The sequence below is a fragment of the Camelus bactrianus genome, chromosome 23, assembly GCF_048773025.1.
Source record: "Camelus bactrianus isolate YW-2024 breed Bactrian camel chromosome 23, ASM4877302v1, whole genome shotgun sequence".
NCBI lineage: Eukaryota > Metazoa > Chordata > Mammalia > Artiodactyla > Camelidae > Camelus > Camelus bactrianus.
Window position 1 is genome coordinate 9,843,923 of NC_133561.1, and position 12,115 is coordinate 9,856,037.

The 12,115-nt window shown below is 35.3% G+C and overlaps 1 protein-coding gene across 2 annotated transcripts in view; it reads left to right on the forward strand.

Annotated features, from left to right (window-relative positions):
* KCTD3 (potassium channel tetramerization domain containing 3) overlaps positions 1 to 12,115 on the forward strand; it is a 52,045-nt gene that overhangs the window by 11,533 nt on the left and 28,397 nt on the right. The window contains exons 5-9 of one of the 2 annotated variants that reach the window (XM_074351609.1): positions 1,001 to 1,059; positions 1,332 to 1,412; positions 2,329 to 2,469; positions 2,927 to 3,017; positions 7,169 to 7,359. In XM_074351609.1, coding sequence (XP_074207710.1) covers positions 1,001 to 1,059; positions 1,332 to 1,412; positions 2,329 to 2,469; positions 2,927 to 3,017; positions 7,169 to 7,359 — 563 coding nt within the window. Of the gene's footprint in view, positions 1 to 1,000; positions 1,060 to 1,259; positions 1,413 to 2,328; positions 2,470 to 2,926; positions 3,018 to 7,168; positions 7,360 to 12,115 lie in introns of both variants that reach the window. The other variant, XM_045509513.2, reaches the window with a different exon arrangement.

Sequence of the window (12,115 nt, forward strand, 5' to 3'; positions counted from 1 at the left end):
TTTCTTCCTTAAATGTTTGGTAGCATTCACCAGTGAATCCTGGTTATTTTGGAAGGTTATTATTTTGGAAGATTGTTACTGATTCAGTTTTCTGTACATACAGACTGATTGAGGTTGTCTCTTTTTTTGTATGAGTTTGGCAGGTTGTCTTTCAAGGAATTGGTCCGTTTCATCTAGGTTATCAGATTTGTGGACATAAAATTGTTCATAGTATTCCTTTATTTATTATCCTTTTAATTTTCATGGGCTCTGTCGTGATGCCCCCTCTCATTTCTGCCCAGGCAATATTTTTGAAGTAAGGAGAGATTATAACTGAAACCTAAAATGAATCATTTTATTAAACTGTTAAGCTTCCATTCTTTCACTTCTTGTTTTCATATCATATTATCCTCTGGAACATCTTTATCTGGATAATGTTGCCCTTCTTAAGACTGAATTCCTCTACCTTCTATTTTGATTTTATTTTTGGTTTTTGATAAGAAGAGGGTCATTAGTCTGAATTTATTTGTTCAGTAAATATGTATTGCATAACCAGTTTTTACAAGCACTGTGAGAGGCACTGCATGAGATACACAAACGTAGATCAGAAGTAGGTCATGCTTGCAGGGAGCTTACAGGATAATTGGGGAGGTTAAAATATGAGTAGAAATTGTGATTAAAAGTTAAAAGCAATTAATACCATGAGAATGATTTCTACTCATGTCTGCCTTATTAGAAACTTCCTGATAACTTACTTGTACTAACCCTGTAAAGCCCTGGTTTCATTTAGTCCCCCGATTCATCTAGGTATGATTAGTTTTTAAGTACGAAATAGTTTTTTGGGGGTGCAGTTTTTTACTTAGACTTCTTCAAATGATTAAGGATCTTAGGGAAAAAAGTAAGTTTTAAAGCCCTATGACTTTGTTCACATTAAGAACCTAGTACTTTTTCCTTCTGTTTCAGATGATAATCCAAGCTGCCAGTGTTAGAGGATTTACATTATTCATTTGTTTTTTCGTAGGGGAGTGAGTATTAATGTTCTCAGGCATGAAGCAGAATTTTATGGAATCACTCCATTGGGTGTGTATTCTCGTAATATTTCATGTTTATGATATGACCCTTTGAGCACAAAACTTGCCCAAATGAAATGTTTTATATCAGGTCCTAAGTTTTGATGGACTAGTCAGTGCTTGCTTTTTGTGGATTTTCGTAGTAAAAAGATGTTGTCACCTGATTTAACTTAAACATTTTCCTTTTCTTTCCTTATCCTCATGAACTAGAGAAAATAAAAGTGGAGTACTGTTTTTCTGTTTGCATGTACTCTTGACAAGTTTGCTTTGAAATGTTTTTAGTAAGGAGGCTTCTCCTCTGCGAAGAACTGGAGCGCTCATCCTGTGGCAGTGTCCTTTTCCATGGTTACTTGCCTCCACCAGGTACTTGTGCTCTATTTACTTACTTTTTTTTTAAAGTATCTTTATCATTAAGTAAGTACAAATATGTGAATAGGAAAATCTGTTTGATTATTGAGTTTCTCATTTATAAATCTACTAAAAGTGGTGAGAACTTTAAACAGAAGTGAAATCATGCTCTACATTAGGGTGGGCTTGTGAGCTAGATCTCTATGGCAGCTGTTCAGCTCTGCCGTAAACACTGAAGAAGTGACTGCGCGGGACTGTAACACAGCTTCATTCTCATAAACAGCCATCAGGCTGGACTTGGCCACAGCCAGACTTGCCAACCACTCTGTTAGAGAACCGATGGTCAGTCTCCTTTGTGGGAACCCAGGAGCTTTGCAGAGTTTGGTCAGAGTACAGGACAGAGGAGGGTGAGGCGCAAGTCATTGCTGCTCCACTTCACCTAGTTAGAAGAGTTTGGTCTTTTCCTGTGATATGGGAGGCTTCTGAGGAGGATTTCATTTTGAAAAAGGTTCTCCTGTCTAATAAGAGACCCTTGAAACGATAGGGCAGTTCAGCTCTGAAGCAGTTTAAATTAGTACATAGTACCTAACAAGTAGTAACTATTCCATAAATACAAAGAGCAGTGACAGGCTGAATGAGTGAGTGATTGATTCAGCAACCTAGAGCTGGGTAAATCCAGGGTATAATATGGTAAATCTTAGTCTTGTTTATTATGTATAACATGCTAAAAATCAGAAATCTGTGGAAAGAACTGTATTTAAAAAATTTCATCTTGTTTTTTGGCAATTATTTGCAATAAACTGGTATACTGGAGGATAAATTTCTGCTATAATGAAATTCACATTGTTTTGTTTCTTAGCTACAGTGTGAAATTTTTAATTTTTGGTAGGTGAACTTAGAAATAAATTTATCATCTTTTTTCCTTTAATAGGTATTCCTAGTCGTAAAATAAACAACACAACTAGATCCTCTACTGATTCTAGGAATGGACTAAATTCTACAGAAGGTGAAGCTCGAGGAAATGGTACCCAGCCTGTTCTCTCTGGACCTGGAGAAGAGACTGTTAGACTAGGTAAGGAAAGGTTACGTTAAAAAAAAAAAATATGTTTTTAGTTCTAGATGATAATGAGTAGTTGTTTTTAAAGATGTGATTTTTGCTTTATCTTTCTTTTGAATCTAGATTTAACATTTATATCTTTAAAGCTCTCATTTAGCATATAATTTTTATTTTAAAAGTATAGGATCTTTTGTTTGCGCTAAATCTTTAGAATGGAGATTAGCAAACTTTGTATGTAAAGGGCCAGACAGTGAATGTGTTGGGCTTCGCGGGCCAGAGGGTCTCTGTGGGAGCTGCTCAGTCCTGTCACTGTAGCGCAAAAGCAGCCATGACAGTGTGTGAACAGATGTGCACGGCTGTGTCCAGCAAGCTTTGTTATCAAAAGAGGTAGAGGGCTGGAATAGGCCTTTTGGCGAGAGTTTGCCACTCCCTTCTTTAGAACGTAAAATATTTCTTTTTCTGTTATCAACAGGATTTCCTGTGGATCCACGAAAGGTGCTAATAGTAGCTGGCCATCACAACTGGATTGTAGCTGCGTATGCCCATTTTGCTGTGTGTTATAGGTATTGTATAATTAATAATGATTTGCTTTTGTTTTGCGGGGTAGTTTTCAATAATGGATTTTATATTTATAGATTTAAGAGCTGTTTATTTTAGTCATCAGATTTTTCCCCTTCATATTTTGCCCACTTCTGATTTCCTGATTAGATTTAGTTTGCTTTTCTTTTCACAGCTAATCTGGTAAATATTACTGATAGCCTCAGCATGTCTTAAATATCGCCCACACAGTATGATTGTGATACAGCTAAGATATCATGAAGTTATGCCTTCCAGCCTAGTATTTCCCGCTTCTGAATCATTTCTCTGTTGTTGTAAATGATGAGGCATGATTTTTGATGTGATCCCTGTGTTTCTTGTCTGTAATGGTTGAGTCTCTTGTGCTCTGTAATAGGGGGAGTACAGCCTCCTTGGTTGGTCGTGACTTCCATGTGGTTGGGAGTGAGGGAGTGAAGCAGGATAGTTGTGGACAGAAGTGATGTAGTTTAATATCTATAATGGGCTAGCTTTACACAGAGGTGGCTTGTTTTTTGCTGATTCTTGCATTCTCAGAAACTAACAGGGAATGAGGAAAGGTGTAGACCAGTGATTTCTTTTTTAAGAGAAAAGGTAGGATTCTTAGTTCAGAATCACTATGTGCAGTGAGAAATGACGATGAAAGAGGATGGTGTAGAAGCACAAAAATGGTTGGGATAGACTAGTTTAGACCATTATCCTATTGAATTTAATTACTGAAAATTCAAAATATATATAAATATTTTGTCACTATTGAGTTGAGTTAAGAAAAAGTAGCCACAATAGATTAAAAATATTTAAAATGTCTTTACGTTTACAGATGTAAAGAATCCCAGATGTTATTAAAAAAAAAAACTGTTAATGAAAAGTTTGCTGTATGTGGTAAAAAAGCCTTTTATATCAGTAATCTCCACTTTGTATTTTTATTGCAGTGAATATTTGGTACACGCTTTGCATTTTGAGAGTGTTCTATGTATTTTTTATATTATTGAATAGTATGGAAAATATTTTTTGAATGATTTCTTTGGGGATGATTTGTATGAAGCAAGGCTGATTTACAAAAAGGAATTTTTTTTAGGAGTGTTGTTTTGAACTTACCAACTTACAGGTCAAAATTGAGAAACTTTTAGATTTTACTTTTTTGTTTAAATATTGTGTATTTTTTTTTTGATAAGGGATTCCAGAGGAGTTGAATAACTACTATAATAAGTTATTCAGGTGTAACAGCCTAATTTATGTTATTGTACAGCAGTGCTAAAGATTGCTTCTTGCCTGAAAAAAGACACAGTATTGCACAAAGTTTCGTTCATTGAGTGACAAATGTAAGAAGGATAAAACTGTTACAGTTTCCATTCTTTGTGTTTGCTTTTGACCAGGACCTTTCTTTGTTTTCACGTAGTGTCACTAATTTCAGAGCAATATGCCCATGCAAAGTGACAGGAAAAGAATTAAGGACATACTAAACTTCCTCATGTACAGTTAAATCATTCAACATAATGCCAGTAAAAAGGAAAGGAAAGGAAAATGCTCAAATTACTTTACGAGTGTAATCTTTTCAACAAGTTGTTTTTCCACAGCTTTTTATGTCTGAATTTCAGTGGGGAGGGTATATCTCAGTGGTAGAGCGCATACCTAGCATCCACAAGGTCCTGGGTTCAATCCCCATTAAAATAAACAAACAAACAAACAAACAAACACACAAACCTAGTTACTACCCCCCCTGAAAAAAGAAAGAAAGAAATTAAAAACCTTAAAAAAAATGAAAGAGTAGTGCATTGAGCCTCTGTATATTTTTTACTTATATTCATTAATTTTCTACATTATTAGGCTTGCCTTTTATATTTCTTTTTGTTGCTGAGTTTACAACATGTTACTTGTGTTAATGAAGAGTATTTGGATTTTTCCCCTTTTGGAGCTTATATTCTATTTTAGATCTTTAATTCATATGGAATTTACATTTTGTATATCATGTGAGATTTAGAAAAGTATTCTTTCTTCCAGGTGGGTAGCTAATTATGTTCTGATTATTTATTACAGAAATCATCCTTCTGATTGAATTTTAAAGCCCCCTTCATCTTGCTTTATATGTACGTGTGTGTGTGTATACACACACGCAGACCTAACTGTAGACTCTCATGTTCTGACATTCTTATTCTCATCCAGTTTGTGGTACAGCTGCCTGTAGTACGTTTCAGAATCTTGTAGGGCGTGTCCTCTCCACTCTGTGTCTCCGAGGTCTTGGCGTGGAGGGTGACCGTATTACTTGCCTAGATGTTCCAGTTCCAGAGGTGGGCCCACTAGGCAGGAGTAAAGAAATGGAGTGCTGAAATATTTAGAGTTTGTTCTGTCTTGTTTCACACATTTAAAATTGTGTATTATATGTATGGAAAATTATAGAGCAAATTTTCAAAGTTTCTTTGTACTTAATTTTAACTTAAAACCAGAAGTAAAGTCACATATTTTATTGAGTTAAATTATGTTATTGTTGTAATCACTCTCAAATATGCTGTCCTGATTCTTTTTCCTCTTTTTGGTATCTCTTTATTTTATAATACTCTAAATTCTCTAGAGAAAAGTAACTAAGAAGTACAATCTTTGTAAAAGATTAGATCATATTTACTTTTATTATTTGTATTCCTAAATTAATGACCACAAGATAAAACTTCTCTTTCCTGAACACTGTTATGAGCCTAATACATGTCTGCCTCCACGTAGCAGCATGTTGTCCTCATTCTTGCTTTGTGTTCAGTCTGACAGTCCCTAAGAGCATCTGTATTTCATTTTTCAATGTTTGCCAATTTTTAGACTTGATGAGCTATTTACTTCCATTTATATATTTTAACACATGAATCCCATCTGGTGGCTGAAGTAGGTAATTACAAATCATACAATGCCTAGGAAAAAATCCTGTTACGTTTTTCTATGTATTGCTTTTAAGTTTAAGGAAATCATTAGTTCCTGAAATTAATAAAAAGGTTGAATTGCATTTTTTGTGAGTTATAATTGTATTGCTTTAGCATACATTTTTTAAACAAAAATGAAGCGAAAGTGATTTCATTTAGGTCGTTATGTGACCATCATTTATGAACACTGAAATTTGATTTTTATAGTGTGTATGTCAGGTACTATAGAAAGGAGAACTTATTTTCTTCCTACTTATTCCCTCTAGGTAAGGCAAAGAGAATCTTTACAATTTTGTTTGTATCAATTGTTTGGTGTAACTTCAGAAAATACATATTCCGTAGTTAAAGTTCAGGTCATTTATTGTCATGATTGCTTAACTGTATAGATTTTAAATGTATGAAGGCTTACTATATAATCACACAGAATACATATCTGAAAGACTTAAATTGAGCTAGGATGAAAAAAATTATTAAAAACTTGCAGATATGTTTATCAGAAATTAAATACTAAAGAAAGCATTTTTATTCAGTCAACTGCAAATCTGAATTGTGATAATAAGCTTTTACATATGGAGAATGAATAGGTTCATGAGATTTTTTTTCCTTAAGAATGAAACCTTTAAAATCCAGTCTTAAGAATGATTTCCAAAGCCCCACATTTTATTCACTGGATTGTGCCAAAGTATTGGGAGTATATATCGTTTACCAGATTACTCTCTTATCTTAGTTTGCCTGCATAGAGTATCATCTGAAGTATCAAAGAACAACTGAATTTCAGTTACTATTAATAATATTATTATTAATATGTTAATATTATATTATTAATAATAACTGAAATTCTGATTTTTGTTGACTATTTCCACCCATAGAAAATAACAGTACCACTCTTTTTGTGTAGAAAAATGAAAGATACTACCTTTTTTTTTTAATTATTAAAGGTCTTGAAAATTTGAAGGACTTTGCTAAATTATTTTTTGGAGAAGTATAGAACTCTAGTGTCTTTTTAAGTGGTTTATATGTATGTAAATATGTATACATATGAAGTGGCCCCTATGTATGTAACTACGAGGTACCTCAGGAATAATCTGGCTTTGCACAGGAAATACATCAACACGATTTTATATTTAGTAATGTATAAAAGTAGATAACTAGCTGAGATTAAATTTATTTCGGTACATTCATTTGTCTTCTGTTTGTTTAGAGTGCTGCTGAGTCTAACTTACGTCTGTTCTTACCAGAATCAAAGAATCTTCAGGATGGCAACAAGTGTTTACAAGCCCGTATTTGGACTGGACTATTGAACGAGTAGCTTTAAATGCAAAAGTGGTCGGGGGTCCACATGGGGACAAAGACAAAATGGTTGCCGTTGCCTCAGAGAGCAGCATCATCTTATGGAGTGTCCAGGACGGAGGAAGTGGAAGTGAAATTGGTACGAAAAATCTTGCTTATGATGCATTTTGCTTATATATATATGATATTCTTAAGTTTAAGAGGGGTTGCCCCTAAATATCAGAACTAGCTTGACTAGTTATTGGTTGGCTAGGGCTGCTGCATCCTGTTTCCCGGGTCCAGTAGTTACAAGACTGCTCAGTGTGAGAGGAAGGACCTGGCAAAGGGGGAAAAAGCAACTCTGGCTGCTCTGTAAGAGTGTGCTTTTCCTGAGTCCCATTTATGATGGCTGCTTCCTCTCCCTCTCATTCACACACTGGGCCTGAAGATGGGGTGCAGTAACTTTCTTGGTCCTCCTTGGTTGCTTCCAGATCAGGAATTCTCAAGCTTTTAAATCTTTACTAAATCTCACTTTACATTCTTAAAAAGACATTCAGGACCATTGAGAGTTTTTGTTTTGTATAGGTTGTAACTATTGATATTTACCAAAATAGGAATTAAAACTGAAACTTTAATAAATATTATTAGTTAATTTAAAAATAACAGTGGTAAGCCCATTGCTTGCTAACATGAATACCATTTTTAATGAAGAGTAACTGTATCTTCAGAAATGTTTGTGGCAAGAGTGGCAGTGGTTTACAATTTTGTCAGTCTCTTTAATGTTTTATTCTGATACCTATTTCTGCATTCAGTCTGCTGTGTTTTGTTAGTTTTGTTGAACTATATGAAGAAAATTTGGCTTCACATAGATACGTAGTTGAAGAAAACATATTTTTATGTAGTCTTTTCAGATAATTGTGGGTATTGTTTGCTACTGTCCCCAAATGTTGAAGTCATATCGATGAATTTTTCGTACTCTGTTAGGTTAGGATCCATCAGCCTGTTTTGTACTTTGAGTGGAGCTCGTGTCCTCGCGTGCTTTCATAACATCATGCATTGGTCATCTGGAAGGTGTTGGTTTACTCAGTTACACAGATCTTCCAGAGGTTGATACCTTTCATTGCACAATATATATATTAAAAAATCACAATCATGCTTATTACTATAACCAGTGCTCACATCTCTGAACTCTAATGTGTTAGGAAGTTGTCACACTCACTGGCAGATAAGTGTTTTCCAAAATTCTGATTTTCACTTGAAACGCTGAATTTGTATCATTGAAATAGCAGGCTCACTTTGTTCACTTTTAGCAGTCTACCAGTACCCAAATGTGAATTCTCTTATTTTGTTAGTTGTCCTTTTGAATGAAAATGGTGCCCTTTGAAAAGAGCAGCTAGTTTCCTGTCACCTCCACCTAGTGGGAAGGTGCTTCTCCTTGGCACAGACAAAGTACTTGGTCACACAGAATATTAAGAAGATGAGACTTAGTACAAATTCTCCATCTAGGACATTGTTAAGTTAAACTGGCCTTTTTTTGTTTCTTTGGAAATGTGTAGCAGAGAAGAATTTAATCACTAGCAGTCTAGTTTAGTGCCACTGCTTTGATTCATGCTAAGGTACCTGCTGTTTTTACCCAACGTTGCTTTCTACCATCAGTGCAAATGTCAACATAGATGTTCTAGGATAAAGTGTGAGATTCATAAAACACTTCAACACTTCCAACATTTCAACATTCTGTGTGTTTGTGGCCAGATAGTCACATAAAAGATCTAACGATTGGTTGGTGCTGATAACTGGTTGAACAGAAACAAAACACGAGGTCCAGCTACATCAGTACATTCATTTGTAAGATAAAAATGCAATCCTGCAGACAAGATACCGTCTGCGCCAGTCTTTAATTCAAGGACTTACTGTGTCATTGAAAAGTGCCAGTGTTGTGATTTCTTTTACTGACTTTTCGTTTAGCAGGCATTCAGCATCGTCATCTGTTCAAGCTTTGTCAGTCTCCCAGCGACGGTGTGCACTCATCTAGCCAGTGTAATGCCGCAGCTCCCCCTGTAAGATGGTTCAGTGGCTATTTCATTTCTAGCTTGAAATTCTGTAACAGTTTGTGGCTTTTAAAGAGTTTTTAACATCTTCATTTAAAATACTTCTTTTTCTTTAAACTCTCAATATTTGGTTTCAAAGAACCCACAACTGGGTTCAGAAATGTTCTGTTGCATAGGCACAATAAGACAAGTTATTAGCATCTAGAGTGTTGATGGAAAGATGATTTTTGTTATTTTAAGTTTTTATGTGCAGTTTTGCAGTTTCTTTAGAGTCCTCCCTTTGAATTAAGAACTCTGCTATGTCTTATATATCTTCTTCAACACTGTTAGATTTAGGTGGTGCAGCTGTGGGTTGAATAGGTGAGTTAAATATAGGAAAAATGTATTAAAAATTTATTTTAGGTTAAAATATTTTAAACCATTTTAGTTAAAATTTAAAAATTTAGAAAGGTTTTCAGAACATTTTAAAAACTAATTTTACAGAATAGCAAAGTGTTCTTCTTGTGTTTCTTTGAAGGCACAGGGAACGCTTTTGCTTTCAAATAATGATAGCAGATATAACTGAAGACAGCTAGTAAAAGCAGAGTGGATATTTAGGACAAACTAGGTTAATCTTAGGAAACTTAAATAGTTAAGTTATACCCAGGTCTAGCACCATAGACCATTGCAGAAAACATAACAATGCATATGCAGATGCCATTGTCTAGAAGGTGGCCGCATCACATGTCATGTAGCCTCTGGAAAACTCCTCTGTATATTCTTGAGAGAATGAGAAGTTTTAAAAGGCAAATGATGCTTTAACATTACCATAAAAAGTCTTGACTTCAGACTTCCAGAAGAATTCTCAGAGACCCACAAGGATTCCCAAACCACACTTTGAGAATCATTGTTCTAGGCCACCTTCCTTCCTTTCTCAGCTGTTGTGTACCCGCTCAGTGCCCAAATTTCAAATCTCACAGCATTCGGAGATGATGCTGGATGTACTCTTCAGCTGCACTCTGGATTACTGTCTGTCATTTCTTTGAAATTTCTAACTCTAATTTTCCAACTCAAAAATTCTTTAACTCCACTGGGATTTTCACTTATTTCCCTTTTATCAGCTGGGATTCTGTCATTACAATCACTCAGCACAGAGCCTCAATTTTCTTGCATCTCTTCCTTTGCCTTATCAGCCTGGAGAAGCCACATCCCTGGCCAAATCTCTTTCCCCTAAATAGCTAAATATGGTTAGGAAAAAGAAATATGCCCCAAACAATACAGTAGTATCTTCTCCTCCAGTTTTTGTTCTTTTTTTTCGGTTCCTCTTAAAGGAAGAGACAGTAGTTATCTGATCTTGTTTCTATGTTCTCCTCTTCTCCTTTGAAGTTACTCTAACCATGCTTTTGCACCCAAACACTCCATAAACTACTCTCGTTAGTGTTACCCTTAATCTGGACTCTGCTGAATCCTAGGATCCGTTCATAGTCTTTATTAGAGCTATTATTTGGTAACATTTGATACAGTTGATTACTCTTTTCCTTTTGAAGACTTTATTCCTTTGGCTTCTAGGACATCTTATTGTCTTGATTTTTATTCTGGCTCTTTGTTTCTTCTCAGTTTCTTTTGATAGTACTTTTCTGTTTACCTAATTTCAAAATACTGTCATGACCCATGGCTCAGTCCTTGGACTTTCCGAACTTTATGCTTATTGTTAGTGATCTCATACACTCTAATAGCTTTGTGGATGCCTTCTGTGTGCTGATGATGACTTGTATGTTTATATAACCTGATCCCTCTCCTGAATTTCAGAATTTTATATATATGTCGGGGGTCTCCAAGGCTCCTGATATTCAGTGTTTTGCTAGGAGGACTCGTAGGACTCAGCACATAGAGGTACTTAGAACTGTGATTTATCACAGCCAAAGCATGCAAAGCAAAATGGACCAGTGAAAAGACATGGGGTGAGGCTCAGTGGAAACCAGGTACAAACTTTCTCTTCCAGTGGTGTCTCATAGGACATGCTTAATTCCTCTAGCAATGAATTGTGGCAATACTTGTGAGATGTCTACCAGGGAAGCTCGTTAGAGACTTGGTGCCCAAGGTTATTCCTAGAGGCTAGTCACATAAGTACTCTCTGCCCAGCCCATACCAAGATTCCAGATTCCCAAAAAGAAAGCAGGTGTTCAGCATAAACCCCATTGTTTACACATGCAGTTTAGACTCTGTCAGCATAGATTAGATTTCTTTTGTCTAGAATGAATGGAATTATGTACTGTATGTTCCTTTGTGTCTGGCTTCTTTCATTCAACATAATGCTTTTGAGATTCATCCATGTTGAGTGTATCAGTGGTACATCCCTTTTCATTGCTGAGTAGTATTCCATTAAGTTGATATGCCAGTGTTTGTTTATGCATTTGTCTATTGATGGACATTTGATTTGTTTCCAATTTGGAGATATTATGAATAAATCTAGTGTGAACATCTAAGGAGAAATCTTTCTGTGGACATATTTTTTAAGTGAATACGTAGGAGTAGAATTTCTGGAACACATGAAAAGTGTGTAAAAGTGTGTGCTTAACGTTATGAGAAACCGCCCAGCTGTTTTCCAAAGTGGTTATACCATTTTACATTTCTGCTAGCAAGGTATGAGAGTTCTGGTTGCTCTACATCCTTACAGACACTTCTTTATTATCAGTCTTAATTTGAGCCATTCTGGTGGATTGTGCAATGATTTTAATGTTTTAATTGCATTTCCCTAATGACTAATAATATTGAGCATCTTTTCACCTGTGTATTGACCATATGTATTATTTTTTTTTTTGAGAAGTGCCTTTTTAAATCATTGCCCTCTTTTTATGAGGTTGTCATTCTATTATTGATTTGTAATAG